This window comes from Emys orbicularis, chromosome 7 (assembly GCF_028017835.1).
Source record: "Emys orbicularis isolate rEmyOrb1 chromosome 7, rEmyOrb1.hap1, whole genome shotgun sequence".
Lineage (NCBI taxonomy): Eukaryota > Metazoa > Chordata > Testudines > Emydidae > Emys > Emys orbicularis.
In genome coordinates, this window is record NC_088689.1 from 100690663 (window position 1) to 100715266 (window position 24604).

Below are 24604 nucleotides of genomic sequence, written 5' to 3' on the forward strand. Positions count from 1 at the left end.
CAGCTTTTCCTTGTGTTGCTATAAGGGGGGAACCCAACAGCGCATCTGCTGGAATATCCAGGTTAGAATACAGGGGAAAGGAATTGCCTGGTGTGAAGACTCTCACAGGACTCTGTAAAGTAATGCACATTGGAAAAAATAACCCCAACTATACATACAATATGATGGGGGCTAATTTAGCTACAACAAATCAGGAAAAAGATCTTGGAGTCATCGTGCATAGTTCTCTGAAGTTGTCCATGCAGTGTGCAGAGGCAGTCAAAAAAGCAAACAGGATGTTAGGAATCATTAAAAAGGGCATAGAGAATAAGACAGAGAATATATTATTGCCCTTATATAAATCAATGGTACGCCCACATCTTGAATACTGCGTACAGATGTGGTCTCATCATCTCAAAAAAGATATACTGGCACTAGAAAAGGTTCAGAGAAGGGCAACTAAAATGATTAGGGGTTTGGAGAGGGTCCCATATGAGAGATTAAAGAGGCTAGGACTTTTCAGCTTGGAAAAGAGGAGACTAAGGGGGGATATGATAGAGGTATATAAAATTATGAGTGATGTGGAGAAAGTAGATAAGGAAAAGTTATTTACTTATTCCCATAATACAAGAACTAGGGGTCACCAAATGAAATTAATAGGCAGCAGGTTTAAAACAAATAAAAGGATGTTCTTCTTCACACAGCGCACAGTCAACTTGTGGAACTCCTTACCTGAGGAGGTTGTGAAGGCCAGGACTATAACAGTGTTTAAGAGAGAACTGGATAAATTCATGGAGGTTAAGTCCATTAATGGCTATTAGCCACGATGGGTAAGGAATGCTGTCCCTAGACTCTGTTTGTCAGAGGGCGGAGATGGATGGCAGGAGAGAGATCACTTGATCATTACCTGTTAGGTTCACTCCCTCTGGGGCACCTGGCATTGGCCACTGTCAGTAGACAGGATACTGGGCTAGATGGATCTTTGGTCTGACCCAGTACGGCCGTTCTTATGTTCTAATTGGTGTAAGTGACTTGTGCTTTGTCTGTACTGGGTTGGGGGGCGGGGGTTGCATTAGTGCAAGACCCTAGTGCTGGTGTGTTGCACTGTGTAAAGTATGACTTGCAGCAGTGCACACTCCAGTGTAAAAAGTAACTTGCACCAGTGCTAGTCCCTCGTGCAGACAGGTTGTACTGCTGTGAACAGTGACTTGCATAGTGTAAGGCCCTAGTACAGATTTGTCACCCTAGTGTAGAACGTGACTCACCGATTTGAAACAAAGGAGTTTTGCACCAGCACGCTCTTTGACACTAATGTAATGGTCCTGCCAAGGGAGCTGCCACAATACAGATACAGCAGCACAAACATCCCCCACATCTCATGATTTTTAAGACAATCTCAGGATTTTTCATGGTGTTTGAATGCTTCAGGCTTATGGTGCTGGGAGGGTTGGATAAAAGAGCATGGAAGACTGGGAGCTGAGGTAGTAGCATGATTGAGGGACTCTGACTGAGCTAGCCAGCCAGATTGCAGCTGTATTTAAGTATCCCTTTGGATCAAAGGCAGCTGAGTGTGAAGGTAAAAGACTAAGCCGCTTCCTTCTGCAGAGGAAGGAACAGCAGGACTCCAGCTCCTTTATCTCGCAGTTTGGTGTCTCTCCCGGCACCCCCTGCAGCCCACTTTGGTCTGGAAAAGCATCCCCGTGAAAGAGACAGAGCCCTGACCAAGGGTGGTAACGATAACTGGCATTTCATTTTTTACAAGGAATATTTTGCACAGAGAAGCAGGCGGGGTGGAGAGCAGAACACAGTAGGAAATGGGCAGCACTTGGCAATGCTGAGCTGTAGCGCTGGGGTAACAAGCACACTGAAAGGGCCCGGGAGACTGGGAGTGAGTGCAGTTGCCCCAAACAGGTACATGTACACACACACACACACACACACACACACACACACACACAAGCTTTGTTTTCACTGCAGTCTAACCCAGACACGGGTGCTCAGAAGTCTCTCTCAACAAAATCTGATACACCCACACATCCATGCACACATACCAAATGTGATTCAGAGGCAGTAAGGCCAGAAAGGACCCCTGTGATTATCCTGTCTGACCTCCTGCACAGCTCAGAGAATGTTACCCACTGATTCCTGCCTCCAACCCATAACTGGTACTGAGCTACAGCATCTCTTTCAGAGAGCTACCCAATTGTGACCTGAAGAACGCAAGTGACGAATAATCCATCCCGTCCCTAGTTGCTCCTATGGTTAATTCTCCTCCCTCTGAAAAATGAGTGCCTTATATTTCCAGGCTGAATTTGTCTAGCTTTGGCTCCCAGCTGTTTGTTCTCGCTTTGCCTTTGTCTGCTAGATTAAAGAGCTCTGTGCTCTCAGAAATCTCCTCCCCATGTAGGTGCATCTAGACTGTGTGATCGAGCCGCCTTCTCTCCAGTCAGTGAAAAGGACAGACAAATGCAGCTCCAAAAGTGCTGCATTAACAAACACACAAAACCAACACAGCTGACGTAGCAAAAATTCCCCCTGGAGAAAGCTTAACGGGCTTCCTCTGGGGCTCCCGACCCCCACCTTTGCCACGCGCCAACTGAACCCAGCATGGCTTCAGCTGGCACTCTGCCTGCCTGCCATGTGCTAAATGTTCCCAGATTGCAGGTGATGATGGGACAAGCCTGCAAACTGCCTGTTTAACCTTTTGCAATCTCCCTTTCTAAGACAGTGGAAGCAGGAAGCGAAATAATGCAATCGGCTACACAGCTGATAAGAGAGTCATTAGCAACAGGAATATCACACATCTTATCTCCACATCACAGTGGGAGACAGAAGGAGATCAGCGATATGAGGAAGGGTGTAAGGTTATTACCATTTGTGCTACAGGAGAACTTACAGGCCCCACGCTAAGATCAGGGCCCCATTGTGCCAGGCGCCGCAGAGACCCACCGAGATAAGGGCTCCCATGGTGCTTGGTTATGATCTGTGCGGCATCCAGCACGAGGGCCCCCCATATCGTCTGGCATCTGTACAGAGCTCAACACAATGGGGGCTCTGATCTTGGTTGGATGACCTTGTACAAGCCTCGTCTGCCTGCTGTGCCTCAGTTTCCCCATCTGTATAACGGGGATAACAATACCAACCTCTTTCATAAAGTGCCTTGAGATCTATGATGAAAAGCACTGGTTAACACTGTGTGTTGTTATTATTTATTATTATTATCCAACTTTCTCATTTGCTTGGAAAATCTGTTCCGGATTGTGGGTGTTGAGCATGGCTAGTTGTAATGTCCCTGTCAAAAACATTTCTCAACTGAAAACAACCTTTTTTCACCCCACAAAATGAATCTTTGTTTCCAGTTGGTTTCGTTCAAAATTTCTTCCTTAATTTTTTTCTGCTCAATACCCAAAGTTTTTTCCAGAAAAGTGAGGGAGAGAGAAGTACTGCCCCCCAAAATTCCCCAAAATCCATTTTTGGTTGGAAGAAAAAAACGAAAGTTTTTTGCAGGAAATACTTTTTTTTTTTTTGGGGGGGGGGGGGGGGGACATTTTAAAATTTTCCCTGAAAAACAATTAGCATTTGTGTCTAGCTCTGGCATGAAGCTCGTTTGCAAAAGAGGGATAGGGGGGAATCCTCTGTGCCTCGGTTTCCCCATCTGCATGAAGGGTATAATGATTCTTGGGTTGCTGGGATGAACATATTGTTATGCTGAAATGTGCTAACAAGTGCCATGCAGGGGGTCCTGGATCTGAAGACAATCACAGATCCTGTTAAAGCCTGTGGCTGTGCCAAGCATTCTCAAAGGGAGTGTGGGCTCAATGAAAGGAGTAATTGAACATCTTTACGTAGTAAAACCAACTGCAGACAATGGAGGTGACCGCCAAGGACTGGGAGGCATGGCAGGTCAGAGATAAACCGCGTGGGCTGAGGGGTTTCCCTGGTTGCTAGGAGTGCTGAGAGCTAGGAGATCGGTTGCAGTTTGTGTGTGTGGGAGACAGGTAGCCAGGGGAAGCAGTCGTAAGTGGGACCCTGAGAGGGAGCAGAGAGACAGCGTTTCTTGGGCACAGAGCCTGTTGGAGGGGCAGACGTGGGGATTTTGGAGCAAGGAACCAGTCTGCTGTTGGTTAGTTCTGCTGCATTCAGGGTAAGAAGACTTGTAAATAAACAAGATTCCAGGCAGATTAGACCTGACTCATATTGCTGCTTTTCCATCCATGCCCACGTGCCCCCATCTATACCCAAACAAGGCCCTGAACACTGGCTAAGTGCTCGGGCAACAATATAAGTAATTTGGAAGCATCCATCTGGGGACCCTATAAGCACACTGCCAGGATTCTCATGTCCCATCAAGGATCCCACATGTAAACCATCCCCCTAATATCTAGAGCAGGGATTCTCAAACTTCATTGCACCGTGACCCCTTCTAACAACAAAAATTACTACACAACCCCAGGAGCGGGGACAAAGCCTGAGCCCACCTGCTCGAGCTCCACTGCCCCGGTGGGAGGGAGGGAGGGGGGCAAAGCCAAAGGTCCATGGCTTCAGCCCCAAGTGGGGGGCCTGTAACCTGAGCCCCACCATCCAGGGCTTAAGCCCTCGGGCTTTGGCCCTGAGCGGTGGGGCTCGGGCTTCGACCCCTAGCCCCAGCAAGTCTAATGCCAGTCCTGGCGACCCCATTAAAACAGGGTCACGACTCACTTTGGGGTCCCGACCCACAGTTGGAGAACCGCTGATCTAGAGACCAGCTCCATGCCCTTACACTGCAAACCAAACACCCTCATGCTCATGTCAGGGCCCCGTTAGCACCAGGGCCCCAGATATGGCAGCTACAAGCCTGTTGCAAAATCCTTTGTCATGCATGCTTTGAAGGCGTTAAGCAGAAGCATGTGTGACAAGCGGTTAATGTTGCTTGAACTTCCCTTGGCAACTTTCCCCAATTGCTGTCGGAGCAATGAGCAGTGCCAGCCAACGCAGTGTATTTAAACAGCTGCTATTGACCACGGTCAGTAAGGTGGCTCAGAGACCAGATAACACTGCAAGGGGCTCAAGGCTAGATAAGCAGCTAGAGGGAGCCGACTCACAACTAGTGTAAATCATAGAATGTGTAAGTTTGGGGCCCCATTGTACCAGACACTGCACAGACCCTGCCCAAGTTTGAGACCCCCAATGCTTAACCAATCTTTGTTAGGGTTACCTTGCAAACCACACACCACTTCAAGGAGACAGGCCCAGAGAAGGCTGCAATTGGAGTGCACACAGACACAGGGATTAGGGGCACACACAGGGGCAATTCAGGAGAGAATCCGAGATGCAGCTGCAATTTTAATAAACCCCGATCGATGCACAGGGCGGCAAAAGTGTTCCTTTCCCCTGGGTCCTTTTCATGCCCGTTCCACTTGAGATACCAGGCAGCAGCCGCCTTCACATCTAAAGCACCCCCGGAAACAGTGGGGGTCCTTTGTAGCAGGGCAGTCATGCCACACAGATCTCCCTACCCCCCTTTTATAAGCCGGCTGTGAAATGTGAAACGTCATCAGATGATGAGTTTTAATTAAAACAGCTTTAAAGTGAGGTGACAGCTGCGTTTTGCAAGTGCGTGTGCTGGTGGGGGGGGTGCACCTTTGGTCACAGTTAATCCTTGGGATGCAAAGACTAAACTAAAATGTGTGCGTGGGTAGCCACATTCAGTGAGAGTTAATCTTTGTGTTCTTGTATACTGCATGTACATACTCTTTACGAGCCTGGCTTCAGACCCGGATTGTCAGGGCATGTACAGCTCCCAGCTTGATGGGGCCCTGGTCTCCTCTAGGTCTGTGCACCACCCGGCTTGATGGGGGCCCCAGTCTCAGTTAGGGTCTGTGCAGAACCTGACACAGGAGGCCCTGATCTCAATCAGAATCTCGGTCTCTCTCATAATACAAACAGCAACAATCACACATGCACTACAGACACTGACCAGTCCTTTCCTCCATATAGGCAGAGCAGATGGGCCTGCATTTGGATAGCAAACTGCCATCTCTAGGGCTGTCGATCCAGCCCTTGAATTCCCCCTGGGGAGAAGTTAAGGGGGAGGCGGAATTCCCGTCTGCAGGATAATTGCAGTGTCTGGTAATGAGCGAGGGGCACTGCCATAGAAAGTGAGCCAGCTCAGCCTTGCAATTTAGGCTCCAGATCACAAATGCTCTGCTATATGACAGTGAAAGGCACCAGGGATGGGTATATGACTCACGTTTTTATTGCACGGCCCTGATCAAGCGCTAATTAGGAAGAGCCGAGAAGTGGGGGAGGTGCATCCCAGCACTGCGCTGCTAGGGCTGAAGTGGGATGGGGATTTGAGGTTGAAAGGAAGCTACCCAGCTCTGAAGCTGTCTCAACACCGTGGTCTGGTCACAGCCAGTGAGTTACTTTCCCCAGAGGGGGCAGCTGCAATCAGGAGCCAGAGGAAGGAGTGAAATAAGGAGCTAAACACACACAAGAGCCATGATCTTGGTCATGTTCTATGCAGCATCCAGCTCAACAGGGGGGCCCTGATCTCAGTTGGAGCCGGCACAGCACCCAGAACAAGGTGGGAGGAGCAGGTCCCAATCTCATTTGGGGTCTGCACAGTGCCTGGCACAACAGAGGCCCCATTCTCAGTCAGGCTCTGAGTAACGCCTGGTAGAATGGCGGGGAGTGGAGGGGGGCTGATGTAGGTCAGGGTCTGCGCAGCATCCGGCCAAGTGGGGGGCCCCATTCTCAGTCAGGTTCTGGGCAGCCCCTGGTACAACTGGCGATCTCAGTTGGGGTCCTCTAGTCGCTCCCATAACACACATAATAAACCCGCTCCGTTAGCAGGGTTCTTCTACAGAGCACGATTCCCCTGGCAGTTCCTAAACTGAGGGTTGAGCTGATGAGCAGTTCCCGTCAATTCTAAGCCATTTGCTTGGCAGCTACTCAAAAGCATCTCACTCCCGGCGAACCCTCTGAAAAAAGGGAATCGCAGCTTAATGCCAGCGAAAACCTGAATGTGCAATACAGCCCGACAGCTATAATCAAGACAGGGACAAACAGGCTTGGACAGGGAATTGTCTGGATCTCACGCTCCTGGCTCCCTGGCAAGATGGCTCCAGCCCGTCGCTACTCTGATGGGGATTCTTCTGGCTAGGAGCAGGGAAACAGAGAGAAGGAGTGACAGGGACAAGGCTGCTCTCACACCCAGGGCTCCTTTCCTGGAGGGAGGTGAAAGGAACCCCATTGATTCCCTTACAACTGCTGGTGGAGGATTCCCTGCTCGGCCACAAGTGTCTTGTGTTGTGGTTAGAACAGGGAGGGGCTGGGGGTCAGGATGCCTGGGTTCCATTCTGGCTCTGGGATGGGAGTGGGGTCCAGTAGGTTAGAGAAAAGTGGAGCTAAATGGCAGGACTCTTGGGGTCTGTTTCTGGGAGTGAGGTCTAGGGCATTAGATCAAGGAGGGAATGGAATGGAAATTTGAATCCTGAAGTTCTAGCCCTAGCTCTGCAAGGGCAGTGGGGGCTTGGGATTAGAGCAGTGGGCTCAAGGGAGAGAGGAGAACTCCTGGGCTCTAGTCCTATCTCCACCCCTGCCCCCGCCCCCACTCTCCAGGTCTCTCTTTGCCTTGTGGTTCTGCACATGTAGTACCCAGCACATATCCGTGATAGGCCATTTGCAGCCTGCAGACAGCCAGCTAATACAAATAGATTCAAGAAGAACGTTAACATGCAGCGTGTGTTTTCAGGGCAGCGGCAGAATCCGTGATCAGCGAGACTGCGCCGCAGCAGTGGGTGAAAAGCACCAAGCTGATGAGATAACAGTCATGACTATCCTTACAGGCCAGATAGCTGCCCAGCCTGGGGGGAGTGGGAGGGGAGACAAGCGTGTAAGGGCGAGTTCACTAGGGCCAAGCACAGGACTGGGCTGGGCTTTCAGGGCAAACTTCCCCCATCAAAACTCGTTACAGATTTTAATTAACTGTAGGTAGCTCTCCATGTTCTATAGATCGGGGCTGGGGAAACTGAGGCACGGAGCTTCAGGGATTGCCCAACATCCTCGACAAGAGAGGCTCTTGCCCTGCATCTCAGGGAGTCAGTTCAGAGCTGCCGGCTTAAAGCAGCATATTATAGTGGGCCGATTTTTGACAAATGCAGTTTACAGGCTTCTCAAGGAAGGTCAGAGTAAAGGATCGAGGCCAGGGATTGTCTTGTTCTGTGTTTGTAAAGCACCTATCGCTACAGAGGGCCTAGTCCATTACTGCAGTATAAATAATAATAATGGGCCTTTCTGTCTTTAAAATCTATGACCAACGGGGGCGGCTCACATCGCCAGCGCACGGGCCAGAGGAGTAGCAGCACTTGTGCGCTCACTTGACACAAACAACTGCACAGCCTCAAGGGCAGCAGAGCACCAGGCAGAGGCCGTCACTACTGAAGGCCAAACCAGCATTTTAACCCCACAGCCAGCCTTAATCTCCCGCAAACCTCTGCCCCGCCTTGCCCGTTCCACCTTGCAGTTAATCTCTGCCACAGAAGGGCTGCAGTTAGCAACCCCACTGCCCTAGCCCGGGAAAACAATTTGATAGCAGGGCTGAGGGGAAATAAATATTTAAAGTTGTATTTTGATCAGTGGGGGGGTCCAGGAATCACTTGCTCTGAGCCCTGATGAGGCAGCAATTCAAGCCTACTGTTAGCACCACAAATTATGCGAGCCTTGACTGTATCAGGTGAGGGATTTCCAGTGGAGAAAGGGAAGTATGGCATTGGACAAGGCACTGGGAAGAGCTCAGCGGGAACACCGTGAGCTGTTTTGGTCCCCCACATTCAGGAACAAAGGATCCAAACCGGCCCGGTGCAGAGAAGGGGTCCCAGGCTGATCAGGGGAGAAATGATCTTACGAGAGGAGACTGAGCGAGCTCGGCCTGTTTAGCCTGGCAAGGCAAAGGCTGAGAGGGGATCTGGTTGTGTCTATAAGTGGAAGGGGGGACCTGGGGAGGGAGGTGGTCTATTGAAGCTAAAGGACAATGTTGTCACAAGAACAAATGGGGATAAACTGATCAGGAATCAATTGAGGCTGCAGATGAGAAGGTGTCTACCCATCAGAGGAGGGAGTTCGGGTGCAGCCTCCCTCCCCATAGAAGCAGTGGGGTGAAGCAGCCCAGCTAGTTTGAAGATAGAGCTGGATAAACTGGAGATTAAATGTCGGGGCTTGCCTGCAGTAGCAGGGACTGGCCACGCTGAGGGAGGAGGCCCCTATGGGTTAGCTTTGCGATCACTTCCACAGCTGTGAGCGGTTCCCTGCCATGAGCACTGCGCGCTGGGAAGCAGACACTGCGATGGGGGCAGGGAAAGACAGGGATCTGAAATGGCACCGCGGTGCATGGCTGGCACTTGAGCGCACCCCCACCCTTCCCAGTTACAGAGACAACGTACAGCACTGCATTCCGGGCTGCACTCCTCAGGGACCTGGACGCTGCTAAGGAGGGGCAAGGAGGGAGCGTGAAGCAGGAAGAGGTTGGCATCAGAGGAGAGGAAGAGGAAAGGGAGCTTTGGCCAGGGGCACAAAGGAGGCTGGTGGTAGGGGAAGGGGATTTGGGCACAGTGAGTCCAGGTGTCCTTTTAAAAGCAACAGGTTTCAGTCCTCAGAAAGATGCACACAAAAGTACATACAGAATCACAAGCCCAGTTCGCACAAGCAGCTCAGCAGCAACTGCACCGCCAACTCCTGTTAATCCCTCGCTCTCTATAGCACTTTTACTCAGTAAATCTCACAGCAATTTCCAAAGGAGGTCGGTATCATTATCCCCAGTCTACAGCTGGGGAAACTGAAGCACCGAGCAGGGCAGTGACTTGCCCAAGGTCACCCAGCAGCAGAGCTGAGTATAGAACCCAGGTCTCCCGAGTCCCAGTCCAGTGTTCTAGCAAAGTGTATGTAAATTTATAGCCAGACAGCATGGTCCAGCAGGTAAGGCAGGCACCAGAGTGGGGTCTGTTCTCAGCTCCGCCATTGACCTCTGCCATTACCCTCCTGGTGCCTCTGTTTTCCATCCCACCTTTTGTGTAGTGAAATGTTCAGCTTGTCAGGGCAGGGACTGTTTCTCACTATGTAGCTACCCTGGACCCCCAATTTCAGGCAGGGTTTGTGAAGCACCTGGCACACAGTGGGGGCCCTGATCTTGGTCAGGGTCTGTGCAGCACTCACCACAATAGAACCCAGGTGTCCTGACCCCCAGCCCCTCTCTGCTCTTCCCCCACACCAGGGCACAAGATATCACAAATTCCTGTAGGCCCAGAATAACAAACCTCCACAAAACCACTGCAAGAGGATCCAGGATCATTCTGATTGGCTGAGGACAATTTAGGGTGATGATGCAACATTTGATGGCTGCAGGTTTCTTCCAGAAGTACAGCAGGGGCACACAAATTGCAAAATATTGCAGGCCTATTGTTCTGATACCTGCCCAGCTCCCAGAATGCAAAGGCCAAGCAGTTAGTGTGCACAGCACCCGGTGTGGTAAATCAATTGCCATGCACGCTTAGCTGGGGATATGCTACAAGCACACACAGCATATTCAGTATGAGCCCAGCATAAAACTATATTTTAATGGGCAGATCCCATATTCCATGCATTCCCCAGCACACAATCGCCCAGTCGTGAAATCCGTGAGCACATAAACCAAGCTCTGGGATACACGATTAGTGAGGGAAGTGTGCGTGGAGGGGGGATTCACTTCTGGTTGTGCTACATGCTTTGCACTTTTTTTGCACAAGAGCCTTTGAATGGCAATCTAGCCCAAAAGCAATCATATGATCCTGGAGCCAACGGACAGCGTGCGTGAGCGGGCGCATCGTGACCCGGCAGCTTTGGGACCTTGGCTCGATTTGCACATTGGGGTAGCAGATCAGAGTGAGGGAAGCTAGACACGAAAGCTCTGTTGTTTTATTCACAAAGCCAGAGAGCCGCTTAAATGATTTTGTGTAATAAAAAGGGAGATAAAAGCTGTCCATTAAACTGAATGCCAGAGCCTGACTTAAGCTATCAGTCCAGCACTTTATAATGTCTCTTTCAATGCAACCCAGTGAGTTTCTGAATCAGGAATTGCTCCAAGGAGACAGGCGGGGAGAGTCTATAAAAAGAAGGACGCTCACGAGCTGGGTTAACAGTAGCTGCTGGGCGTGAACGCAGGCTAGTTAAACAAGAATCAGTCACCCCAGGAGAGGAAATCGCTTCGGGGAACTCCTCAAATGGATGGACTGGCTTGGGTGAGCGATGGCTCATCTGCATGAGGAACAGCAGCAGCTCTTAGCTAGTGGGTCAGCCACTGTGCTAGGAGTCAGGACCCCGGGAATGCACACATTCTCACAACCCCCCATAAGGCAGCACAGTGCTGTTATCCCCATTGTACAGATGGGGAAACTGAGGCAGAGATGCACCAAGAACCAGATTTTTAAAGCTATGCAGGCGCCTAACTCATTGGAGTTGAGACTCACCCAAGGGATCTGTGGCAGAGCAAGGAATTGAACCCAAGTTCCAGGCTACCATCCTAACCCCAGGGCCACCTTTCCTCTGCTTCTACCTTTGCAGTATGACAGACCCTGGGGCTCTCAGAAGTTTCCTCCCCTGTGCAGGCCCTTACAGACCATGATCTAACTGCTCTGTCATTGTCTGCTTGTGCCCCACCATCAGCTGCTCTGTCTCCACCTGCTGTCTCTTTTCTTCTGCTAAGGGTATGGCTACGCTGCAGTAAGGGCATGCGACTGCAGCGCATGTAGATGGACCAGAGCTAGCTCGGGTACAGCACAGGCTGTACAGGGCCACCCGGGCCACAGGGTGATTACTCAGGCACTAGCCCATGATGAGCCCTGCACTGTAGCTTCACGGCACCGGTACCTGAGCTAGCCAGATTAAAGTGAGCTCAAGTATGTCTACACAAGCTAGAGTCACACCCTGTGATTGCAGTGTAGACGGTCCCTTCGGTCGTCAGCTATTTGGGGCAGGGACCATCTTGTTCTGTCTGTGCAGCAACTAGCACAACAGCGTCTTGGTCCATGACTGGTCAAATAACACCACTCAAATAACAAAGCCACCTCTGAGTCTGCTCCTCAGCAATACTCCTCCTCACTTGCCTCAGTCTGTCCATCTGTAGCATTGGCATCTGCCTTTACAAAGGGGTCCCGAGGTGTCATTAGCTGTGTACAAAAGGAAAGGCTGACAGGAACAGAGTAGCAGGGGCTCTGTCAGTGCAGCACCAGAGTTATTAGTTACTGGGGTAAGTAAGTCCCTTTGCCCCAGTTACTGTCTCTTTATTCTGTGTCTGTACAGCACTTAGCACACTGGGAGCCTGGTCTCTGACTGGGGCTCCTGGGTGATACCACACCACTATTCAATAATAGTGATGCCTAGGGCCAAGTCGAGACCCCAGCTACCACTCGAAGCACTGCACTATTCTTCCTCTCACTTCCATACTGTCCCACCAAATCCCACTGCAGCACGATGATGAAATCTGCAACACACTAAGCAGCCTGCACAGAGGCTGGATCTTCCCCGAGGTCTGTGCAGCTGCCCCCACTGCCACTTGCTCTAAAGCCGTGAAGCTGGAGCTCTGCCTTGGCATTAGAGCTTCAGGAAAGTTTTTAACCACATTTTTTTTGCAGGGCGGAAAAAACGCAGGTGCAGCAACCCTACAACATCCCACAAAGTCGTGTCCCTTTCACAGAGCTGCTGGGGCAGGAAAACAAACAAGAGAAACATTCTGAAAACCCCCCCCAGAAAGTTTCACATTTTTGGGTTGAAATGACTTTTTGTTTCAAAATGTCCTTTAATTTGAAAACCCCCATCACAGCCATCGGAAAACCAATGCTATCACAATCAAAACAAATCATCTAACTTTTCCATTTACTGAAAGTTCAGCTGGACCCAAAACAATTATTTTTCCCCCCAATTTTTCAGAATTTCCAGAAAAAAAAACCCAAATCCATTCTTCACCCTGGTAAGCTGCCTCCACCCCCAAAACGGTGCAGTTTCCCTTGCCGACGTGTTCTGTAAAGCCACGAAGTTGGAGCTCCGCCCAGGCACTATCCCCGCATCTCTGGCAACTGATTTCCCCAAGGGATGGCAAACAGCAGAGAGCGACAGAGTTGAAGTGACAGATAAAGCAATTTACACTGACACTTCAGCATTGCAATATCTGCTTAGAGTTTGTCTCCTGCTCTTCGCAGTCCCATAGCCATTGTATTAGAAGGCAGTGATTCATAACAGAAGGGACTTGGTACTGGCTCGATCTATCCACAGAGAGCTAGAATGAGGAAGGACCATCACCTGCCTAATAGAACCAGGGCAAGACTAGGGCAGTTGCTGTTCAGCTGAATTCTATAGCTAGGGAACCAGAGAAAAGGCCCTTGATCTATCTATGATACTTTTATGGCCCCCCTCACCATGGTATTTGGCACCTCACAATCTTTACTGCAGGGTTTCTCAATTCGTGGGTTATGACCCAAAACTGGGTTACCAGAATGCATCCAAGAGTCACAGGGCTGGCTGGGCTCAGCTTCCCATACCGGGCACTGTGACCTCCAGGATCACAACACTGCTCAGGTTTGGCCCTCTGGCATGATGACATGGAGCCACCTGGGCCAAATTTGAGTGAGTGGCACTGCAACCCTATGTGCCAGGTTGAAAAGCCATTCACACAGATTTGGCCTGGCCAGCCCCGTCATCATACTAGAGGGGTGGCTGGGCCGAACATGGGCAGCACTGCCATCCCAGCAATCACAATGCCCGGAGCAGTAAGCCAAGTCCAGCAGCTTCATGGGAGAGGAGCCAAGAGGGAGCAGCTGGTGTCATGTCCTCTGGTAAGTACCAGCCCCCCAATGTACCTGTGACCCTAGAAAAACCCCAAAGCTGGTTGGCAAAGGGCTCCCTGGTAAGCAATAGTAAATCGCAGTTGGCCTGACCAGTTTAACACACCACACACACGGTTGTCATGATATGGATCCAAAAGGTGTCATGCACGGTATTTGGTAATGCGCTGTGGTGTATGTACTGGGTGTGCACTAAGAGTTATAAATATGTGCTGGAAATGTGTTTGCCAAGCAATGCCCAGTCTGCCCTAGACAAAGGAACATGTATTTGCTTGTCTGACTAGCCTGGTCGTCAGGCAGAGACAATGAAGGACCATTTACAGAAGGTAAATAAAGGCATCAAGCGGAGGAGAAGACAGCATGGCATCTACACCCCAGCAGGAGAGCGCAGCTTTGTCTGGGCTTCCCTGTCAAAGCCCACATTTCAAAGGTTTAGTGAACTATAAAAGGAGGGGGAGAGAGCCCCTAATTTATCCTTCACCTGGGGAGACAAAGAACCCAAGCAGTCTGAGCTCTGCAAGGGGTCCTAGCTAAAAAACTGGGCAGCCACGCTGGAGGAACGACTGGAGACAAAAACTTCTTTGCATAAAGGTTTCTAGTTTGTTCGGTTAGACGGACACCTTAGACAAGTTTCTTACTTCGCTGTGTTTGTAACCATTCCTCAGTCTTTAGTCCTTATACTCGCTATCACTAAACCTGGGTCCTTCTGTTAATTAAACTTGTTTTACTTGTACTATAAACCAACTCAGTGCTTTGACGGAAGGGGAGGGTTTGTAAACCTCCATAAGTTAATAAGCTGCTGCAGACTGTCTCTGTAGAGGAGCAGTGGATCTGATAAGGTTTTGTGGGTGGTGCAGTAAGGGGGGGTTGAGTGCTGCAGGGGAAGACGGTTCTGTGGCACTCGGGAGGTCACTGATGGTTATCAGCTAGGCGAGCTTTGGGCTGGCCGAGCCCTAAAAAGTTTGCTGGCAAGGCAGCCAGGCTGGTGTGTCAGGGAGCGGGCACACAGCTAAGCAAAGCTCTCACTTGCTGAGGCTGATAGGGGTAACAGTGGCTCACAGCTCTGGAACCCCAGCAAAGTGTCTGCAGATCCTTCCCCACTACACCCCCAGCCCTTTCTGTCTCCCCCCCCACTCCTTCCCCAGCCCCCCCACATTACCCCCAGAACCCCACATTACCCCACACTTTTACCCTGTGCACCCATGGGCCGTGTGTGGGGGCCATGTGGTTTTTGGGAGCTGTCGGCTCCCCCCACCCTCCCCTGGGCTCCAGAGCCTTCCCCCAGCCCTTCGCTGCACTCCAATTCCTTCCCCAGCCTCCACACCCTACCCCCTGCAACTCCTTCCTCACTACACCACCTGGCCCCACAATCTCTCCACTTCACCTCCAGGCCCCCCAAATCCTCCCCACCCCTTACACTGCTCATGGGGGGACAGAGGGTGTTTTTTGGGGGTGTCTCAGGTTTTTGCCCCTTCCCCCAATTGCCAGTGGGGTGCGTGCCAGTCGTTCACCTCTGGTGGAGCATCTGGAATCTTAGCTCAGAGCCTCCCCTCTCCCAGTGGATCCCTGCATGGTCTTGGACATCTGGAGAGGTTTCTGGGTAACAAAAAGCCACCACAGTTTACAGATGGGGCCTGAACCCAAACAGGCGGAGAACCCCACTGCTGTCATGTAGTTATCCTCACAAGCTGCCTGTAAGGCAGGGCAGTGCTCTCATCCCCAGGGGACACCGGGCACAGACAGAAATGCCGACTTGCCCAAAGTCACACAGGAAGCCTGTGGAAAAGCAGGGGCTTGAACCAGGTCTCCCAAGGTTGTCAGAGGTTATTAATTCCCAAGATGAAAAGCAGTGCAGTCCAGACAGACACACTGGGTCGGATAGCTCAGGATTCCTGGGTTCTGATGTGGGCAAGTCCCTTCCTCATCAGTGGCTTAGTTTTCCTCCCCCTTTATCTATTTAGCCGGTGAGCTCTTTGAAGCAAGGACTGCCTCTCACTCTGTGTATGTGCAATGCCTGGCACGTGGGGGGCCCCCCAATCTCAAATTGAACCCAGGTGCCTTGAATCTTGGCCCAGAGCTTTAGCTACAAGCCGGCCTGTCTCTTGAGAGCCCAAGCAGTTAGTGGGGTGTACAGGAATCAAGCCAAATCTCTACATGCTCAAATATTCATTTAGGGGCCTAATGTTAGCAACCAACATCTGAATATTATGTCCCCAGGTTCTGTATGACGAGTGGCCATAATCATGTCTCACTTCATTATTATCTTAACTACAGAGGGCAACTAGTGATCAGAATGCAGGGGACTGGGAGTCAGGACTCCCGGGTTCTATTCGCAGCTTTGCCACCGATTTGCTGTATGGTCTTGGGTGAGTCACTTTCCCTGTCTGTGCATCATGTTTTCCACTTGTAAATGGAAATGGGATGCTTTGTTAATATCCATACTGTTCTTTGAGATCAAACTTTGCAGTCCTCTTACATCTTCATAGGGTCTTCAGGCCAGATCCCTGGCTGGTGTAAATCGGCCACCGCTCCATTGGAATGAGCGTGGCCAGGTCCCCAGCTGCTGTAAATTGGTCATCGGAGCTGTAAATTGTCACCAACGGACCTGGGTCAGTGTACGTCAGCCAAGGACGTCCCCTGCCCTGCCCTGTCCCGTAGTGAACTGGAACCTCTTAGATTTTCAACCAAGGAGCCAGGCCCACCCAGCTCAGTGCTGCAAGCCTCCAGGGGAACAACGCCCTGGCAGGAACGCTCCATTTCATGCAGGAAAAGCCCGGACCAGCCCCCTCTCCCCAGGAGCAGTGGCCTACAAAGGAGTATGTTGTGCCCCCAGGACCGGAAACGAACCCCCCCATCCCCACACACCCTGTTAGTACAGACGAGCTACTAGCTTAAATGCATTTCCCTTGCTGCTGTGCAATGCTGATCAGGCAATTACTCATGGCTAATGATGATTATCAAGTCGCGTAGAATTTAATGGACAGGTATTATATTCCTGCTTGTGACTTTACATATGAATTAACCACATATGGGTTTCATGAGGCACAGAAGCAGGATTTATGAAGCACTGACAAAGCCCCTTGTTAGTTAAGACTTTTATTCTTCTAATAAACAGGTTGATTTATTGGGGCGGAAATTAATAAGCAGCACATTGGAAAGCTGAGACGTTGGCGCCCTCTGCTGCCCAGCCATGGGGCGGGGGAGAGAACATTTCAGTGAAGAATCAGCTGTGTCAATCTTAGATGTGTTATTATTTGTTATGTCTAGCAAGGTAGGATCAAGTGAGATCTGCACAGACACAGACGGGTCTAAATACAAAGTTACACCAATATAACCAGAGATGTGACTTTACATCAAGTTAGCGTTTCCAATGCAACGTTGCATGTGGATGCCCTTACATCAATTTAAACCTGGCTTATATCGATTTAACCTCACATCAGTCAATTTACAGGCACAAACTAAACCGATTAAGCCGTTTTAAGCAGAAACAAATATCCACAGGGGTTGCACTGGCTTAACTAACTCCGTTCCACCAGGGATTTAAGTCACTGGTGCAAATTCTATATGAAGCAAAGCCAGAAAGAGCCAAATCAGACAAAGGGAAGGAGGGGAAATCTGGGCTCTGTTCCCAGCTCTGCCACTGGCCTTGGGTAACCCCTTCCCCTCACACGGTGTCTATCTTCCCACCTGCCCCTTGTCTATTCAGAACGTGAGCTCTTTAGGGCAGGGACGGTCTCTCACTGTGTGTCATGAGGCTCTGCACAAACCGGGGTCCTAACTTTGGTCAGGGTCTCTGCAGCACCCAGCATGACAGGGTTTAAATTATTTACTGCTGCCCAAATTACCATCTTGCCTTCAGCGTTTTCTCCAGATCTGCTGTCGCAGCCTCCACCACTTCATTACCACCTCTGCGTTCCCGTTTCCAGCCAAGAGTCCGAGGCTGCATTTAAGAAATGGCTCTGCTAGTCCCTGAAGCACTCAGCCACAGCAATTTCTCATGCCTTCCAATCCTAGAGAGTGCTCCTGCTCCCCAAACACCTGCTCATTCACCCTCAGCCACTCTGAGCTTGGCTTGGCCACTGCCCTTCAAACAGCTGCCCTTCCCGTGCCTGCAAACTGGCCCCTTCTCACATCCATTCCTAACCCTCCTGCCATAGACATATTCCTGGCTTGTCACACTCATTGCATCACCTCCTCTTGGTGTGCCCCCCACAGCACCCCAGGTTCTGCTACAAACATGAGCCCCCTCCGCTAGCGCCAAAGCGAGTGGGAGGGAAATTTTCCCATCAAAACATAATTTCAACCAGAAATGCCGTTGTCTCAAAAAAACCCAACCACCTTTTTTTAGGGGACAAAAATTCATTTGCAACCTCCTCATTGAATTGTGGGTCTGTACAGCACCCGGCACAACAGGGGCCTCCTGATTTCAGGCAGGGCCTGTAGCTACGCAGTACAAAATAATCCTCCAATGACTTTGAACCTTCAGGGCTTGCTAGAGCAATTGGAAATGGGGACACTTCTGTTCCCCGTCACATAACACAAGAGCCAGGGGATCACCACTGCAATGGGAGGTGGCCAATTCTAAACTGATCAAAGGAAATACTTGATTCACTTGACGCATTATTAGCCAGCAGAACTCTCTTCCATTGGATGCTGTTGAAATCAAAAACTTAGCAAGATCCAAAGATGGGCTGAGCATTTATACACCTCTACCCCGATATAACGCTGTCCTCGGGAGCCAAAAAAATCTTACCGCGTTATAGCTGAAACCGCATTATATCGAACTTGCTTTGATCCGCTGGAGTGCGCAGCCCCCCTTCTCCCCCCCGGAGTGCTGCTTTACCATGTTATATTCGAATTCGTGTTATAGCGGGTCGCGTTATATAGGGGTAGAGGTGTATTTCTAACGAGAATGTCCAGAGCTAGAACAGTGGATTCATAGATTGTAAGACCAGAAGGGACCACTGCAATTGTCTAGTCTGACCTCCAGTATAACAAAGGCCCCATAGGACAGCCCTGACTTAATTCCTGGTTGAACCAGAGCAGATCTTTTAGTAAAACAGCCAATCTTGATTTAAAACACAACTAATAATGGAGAATCCACCACTCCCCTTGGGAAGTTGTTCCAGTAGTTAATCACCCTCACTGATACAAATCTGTGCCTTATTTTCCAGTCAAAATTTAACTCGCTTCATCTTCCAGCCATTGGATCTTATTGGACCTTTGTCTCCTAGATTGAAGAGACCTTTACCATCAAATTTCTGTTCCCCATGTAGGTTCCTATACACCAGGGGTGGGCAAACTACGGTCCAGGGGCCAAATCCGGCTCTTCAAATATTTTAATCTGGCCCTCAAGCTCCCGCTAGGGAGCAGGGTCCGGGGCTTGTCCCGCTCCACGCATGCCGTGGCTCCCGGAAACAGAGGCATGTCCCCCCTCCAGCTCCTATACGTAGGGGGAGCCAGAGGGTTCCGCCCGCTGCCCCTGCACCAAGCGCCTCCCCCACAGCTCCCATTGGCCAGGAACTGCAGCCAATGGGAGCTGCAGGGGCGACGCCTGCGGACCTGGCAGCACGCAGAAGCACCTGGCCATGCTTCTGCATAGGAGCCAGAGGGGGGATATACCTCAAGCAGCTCCTGGAAGCAGTGGCAAGAGCCACCCGGAGCCTGCACTCCTGACCCAGCCCTGATCCCCCTCCTGCCCTCCAAACCTCTCGGTCCCAGCCCAGAGCACCCTCCTGCACCCCCAAACCCCTCATTCCGAGCCCCACCCAAGAGCTCGCACCCCCAGCCGAAGCACTCCCCACCCCCTGCACTCCAACTCTCTGCCCCAGCCTGGAGCTCCCTCCCGCACCCTGAACTCCCCATTTCTGGCCCCACTCCACAGCCTACACCTCAGCCAGAGCCCTCACCCCCTCCCGCACCCCAGCCCCCAATTTTGTGAGCATTCATGGCCCGCCATACAATTTCCATACCCAGATGTGGCCCCTGGGCCAAAAAGTTTGCCCACCCCTGCTATAGATTGTAACCAAGTCACACCTTAACTTTCAGTAAGCTAAACAGACAGAGCTCCTGGAGTATCTCATTATAAGGCACTGTTTCCAATCTTTTAATCATTCTCGGGGCTCTTCTCTGAACCCTCTCCAATCTAGTAACATCACCTGGATTTGTGGACCCCAGAATCTGACAGTTTTTCAGTACTTGTCATATAAGTGCCAAAGTAACAGAACCTCCCTAACAAAGATTTTGGATGGGAGCTAAACCCTCAGGATTCAGGGCTTAAGCTGATCTCTAGTAGGGGGTTAGGATCAGACGTTCATGGAAAACTGGTTACCCAACATCTGCCCACCACGGGGCTCTCACAACTTCCTCTGAAGCATCTTGTACTGGCCACTGTCAGAGGTGGGATACAGGGATGGATGGACCAGTCTGGTAATTCCCATGGTCGAGACAGTTCTCAGAAAGCAGCCAGCTCTAAGCAGAGCCCTTTCCCAACAAGCACCCGCTATGAGGAACACACACAGGGAACATATGGCTAGAGTTTATCTCCCTGCAGCTTAAGAGGCATGTGCTGACTGGGTTGACAAGCTCCTTAGCCAGATGTCAGAGATAAATTGCACTGGAGTCATCTCTCATGGGGGACTCTGGGATGAATTGCTTACAGAATGGAGAGTCTGTGCTAAGGAAGGGGAGATGCCGGGGAAGGCTCCATCATTCAGTTCTGGCACACACCAGATTGGGGACCACAGGGGGAGAAGGTGAATCAGAATCTGACACCGTCTCATCTTTCAGTGATGTCATTTGGATACAGCATCTCTCTCTCTCTCTCCCCGCTTCTCATTGTTCGCACAGAGTTCCTGGTCACAGAATGCTTTGCAGAAAAGGAATTGGATAAAGTGCCTTTCCCCTCTAGGGGCCACCAGCTCCAATCTGGCCCCCGATCAGAGGGAGGGTGAGTGGCTGGCTCAGGGGATGGGAAATGGGACACGGGGCCTTTCCCCTCAAGGGGGCATTGGCTCCAATCCAGCCCCAGGGCAAGAGAGTTGCAAGGAACAGAACATGGGGCCTATCATCTCTAAGGCATCAGGTCCATGATCACACTTGCCAGCTCCCACAATTCTATCAAAAAGCTCCTGCTACTTGACATTTCTCTTAAAACCCTAACTCCTGGAGTCATGGGATGATGCACGAGTCTTGACTTCCATTTTATACAAAGAAAGATTTAAGCCCAAAAGCTGGAAAACGTGACCTCAAGTGTAACCGCTGCAGCAACGCCTGCCCGAGCTTGCAGAGACCCTGAGCCAAGCACACCGAGACGGGGGAGCTGTCCCAGGGTAACACACGCAGCAACCCCTGCCTGAGTCTGCAGAGAGCCTGAGCCGATCACTCTTGATGGAGGGAGCTGCCCCGAGTGTAATCCAACACAGCAACGCTGCCAGACTCTGCAGAGCCTGAGCCAACCACTCAGAGTGGGGAGCTGCCCTGAGTAACTGACAACTACGCTCACCTGAGTCTGGCCGACAGCCTGGGCTGCAGGGAGTGATGTCTCACTGGTTCATTTAACCCTGAAGACGCTGGAGAGGAGAGCCTGCCCCACACCCGGCTCAGCTTTTGTACAACAGAGGGGTATTCAGTTGTATCAGAACAGTCACGGAATCTGGACAGCACCCAACCCACCCACCCCTCGAGTTTGGTTCAGCCCATTTCCCAATGGGTGGCAGGGTTGGGGTTCTACAGCCGCCCAAAGCTCAGGGAGGGTTAGTTGCAGAGCCCCATTTCCAGCAATATTATGACCCCCACCCCAAGCCAAGCTCACAGAGGGACAGCAGCAAAAACGAGGCCAGTGCCACATGAAACCCACCTCCCCCAATTCAGTCAGACACACCCCAGCTTCACTAATGGGGAAGGGGAGTTTTGCTCTGAACAAAAGTTTAAAAACAAAACAAAACAAAAAACCCTCAGATAAATCCACACCCACCCTTCCCCCAGACAGACAGACACAGTAACGAACCCCAACCACCTCACAGAGACCACTCACTAAGTAATTAGGAGACACAGAGCCCATGGACATACATATATAGCAGCTACTGGTGGAAACAGATCAAGCCACCCTCCACAGCCAACCAAAATCCTATACACGCACCATGATCTTTGGGCAGGCAAATAACCAACCCTATAGAACATCTGGAAAAGGGCTAGACCCTACACACACAGCAGTTCTTTAGTGGGATGATCGACAGACCCTATACCACATATGGGATGGGGTTAAGTCCTACACAACCAATGGGTTCTGGGGGGCAACAGAACTGTGCAGAAGTGGCACAGGCTGCATGTTCTCTCAGCAGACAGGAGCCCCACCCTCCAGAACAGACAGGCCAGAGCCAAATGGCACCTAGCCAGCTGCTCTTGGGGGCAGCCCAGCACCCTACCCCACTGAAACTCCCTCTCCTGGCTCAGAGCACAGCCTGACGGGCAGCTGGGATTCCTGCCAGTCCCAGACATGGATGGGAGCACGTTTTCTCACACCCAACCCTCTTTCGCCATATGTTCACCATGGGGTTCGAGCCCGCCATGACCCAAAGCCTCCACCCCAACCAGCAACATGCAGAGAGGAGGAGCTGTTGGTGCTACACGAGCAGGGGGTCCAGTCAGCAGAGGGGATCTGTAACCCACTCACCAGCATTGACGATTGCATCCACCTCCAGTTTGGTGATGTCCCGGCGGACAAGCGAGATCTTCTCGTTCAGGGGATTGTCCTTGGGGAATTTGGTCTCCTCGGGCTGCTTCAGTCGGGCACCTAGAGACAAGGGTCCAAGGTCAGGGATCTCCACGCCCTACAGGAAAAGTGTCCAGCCATACCCTGCTTCATCCATTGTGCCACCAGAACCAGGATTCTGGGATAGAAAGGGCAGGGCTGTGCCATGCCCCAAAGCATGATTGGCGTAGGCTCTATCAGAAGCGAGAGGGAGAGCAGATCCCAGAATTGGGGAGCCCTCCACCCCACAATTCACACTGGGTTCTAACATCCACATGGCTATGCTGGGAGACCACTGAAGTGCCCCTCAATCCCAACCCACAGTCCCCTGCTATCCCAACCCTGGGCTCCCCCACCACTGCTCTGTCAGTGCCCCTCAACCCCAACTCACAATGAAAATCTACTACGCACTAATAAAGGATTTTAAAACCCCAGCCTCACTTTTAGCCATTTTTTTCCAGGTGTCGATGTCCTTCAGTGTGACGAAGTCCTTGGTGTAGTAATGCTCCCGTCTTTGCTTCTGATTCAGACCTTTCAGGTATGCTGCAGGGGAGGGACAAGGCCCACAGAAGTGTTACTAGGGTAACGAGAATCAGGTGCCCCTATAATCACCCCCAGCAATTCTGTAGCGCTTCTCATCCATACAGCTCGGTATTGCCCACCCCAAGGGAGCAAAACCATGAGTCAGACCCCACCCCAACCAGGAGATTTTGTTATAAATAGTATATTGTGGTGTTTGATGTTTGAACTCCCACAGCCCATGCCCAGTGTGTGTGTGCGGGGGCAGGCAGGCAGGGACAATTAGTTCTGCCCAATCTCCCGCTTTATTGGGTAAGGTGACTTTGGCTCCTGCTGCAGGAGCTCTCCCCCCCGCCGCCGCCATCTGCCCGACCCCTGACCAGTTCTGCCCCCCACACCACCTCCAAGTCAAAACTGTCCCCCCAGTCTGCCCATCACTTCTGCCCCCTCAGCTCCATCCCTCACCCAATCCCCCTTCACACCACCTTACACCCCACCCCCACTCACTCCCCATCCCTCACCCAGTCCCCCCTCATGCCACTTTACACCCCACCCCCAACCCCCTCCCTCCATTCATTCTGTCTCCAGCCCAGCCCCACCTCTGCATCTCCTGGGCTCCTCACCCCCCTCTCCCTGGCCTAGCTGGAGTGAGGTCCCCCTCTCCCTTCCGGCTGGGCGAGCAGTTCCAGGGGCTCATCCCCCTCACACACCCCATCCCCCTTGCTCCCAAGGGGAGCCATTGGCCACCCCCAGCTCAGGGCTCTCCCCTCCCCTGCGGTGAGCATGGCTTCAAGGTTGCTGAGAGCACTTCCAACAGCCACTCCAATTGGCTGTTCACCCCAGGAGGCGGGCCCGTGGGGCAGGCAGCCTGTCAGAGGGGGTTTCCCCAAACAATGCAGTCTGCCCTGCCCCCAGCCCAGCTGAAACCCTGTCACTGCGACAACACTGTGAGAGCCAGGCACGCAGAGCTGTGCAGGGGAGGGGCCTTGCTTGAGGTGGCCCTGCAGAGCAGGGTGGACCCAGGCACTGGTGTGATGCACTCTGAGCCTGGGGCCCTCTGAGTGGCACAGCCCTGCCTGCCCGGCTGGGGGAGCATCACACCACACCCTGCCAACGCCCGCCTGCAGAACCTGAGACTGGGATCCTCTGCAAACAGGGGGTGCGCTGCACCAGGGAGGGGAAATCAGCACCAGACTGAGCCCCCCAGGTCTCTCACTCTACGGCATCTTCTCCCACTCTCAAATCATTTTGGGGGATCTTTTCTGCACCCTCTCCAAATTTTCAACATTGGTTTTGAAATGTGATCCCCACAACTGGATGTACCAGTCCAGCCAGGGTCTCGCCAGGGCCGTATTCAGAGGTAAACTCACCTCTCTGCTCCGACTCACTACTTCCCTCTTCATACATGTCAGGATCGCACCAGCCCTTTTTATCCCAGCGTGACACTGGGAGCTCATCCTGAGTTGTTTGGAAGTGGGTTTTAGCCCACAAAAGCTTATGCCCA

The 24604-nt window shown here is 51.5% G+C and overlaps 1 protein-coding gene across 1 annotated transcript in view; it reads right to left on the reverse strand.

Moving 5' to 3' along the window:
• MACROD1 (mono-ADP ribosylhydrolase 1) overlaps positions 1–24604 on the reverse strand; it is a 209950-nt gene that overhangs the window by 181757 nt on the left and 3589 nt on the right. The window contains exons 2-3 of the mRNA XM_065408286.1: positions 23023–23124; positions 22504–22623 (exon numbers count right to left, since the gene is read on the reverse strand). Of these exons, the coding sequence (XP_065264358.1) occupies positions 22504–22623; positions 23023–23124 (222 nt within the window). The remainder of the gene's footprint in view (positions 1–22503; positions 22624–23022; positions 23125–24604) is intronic.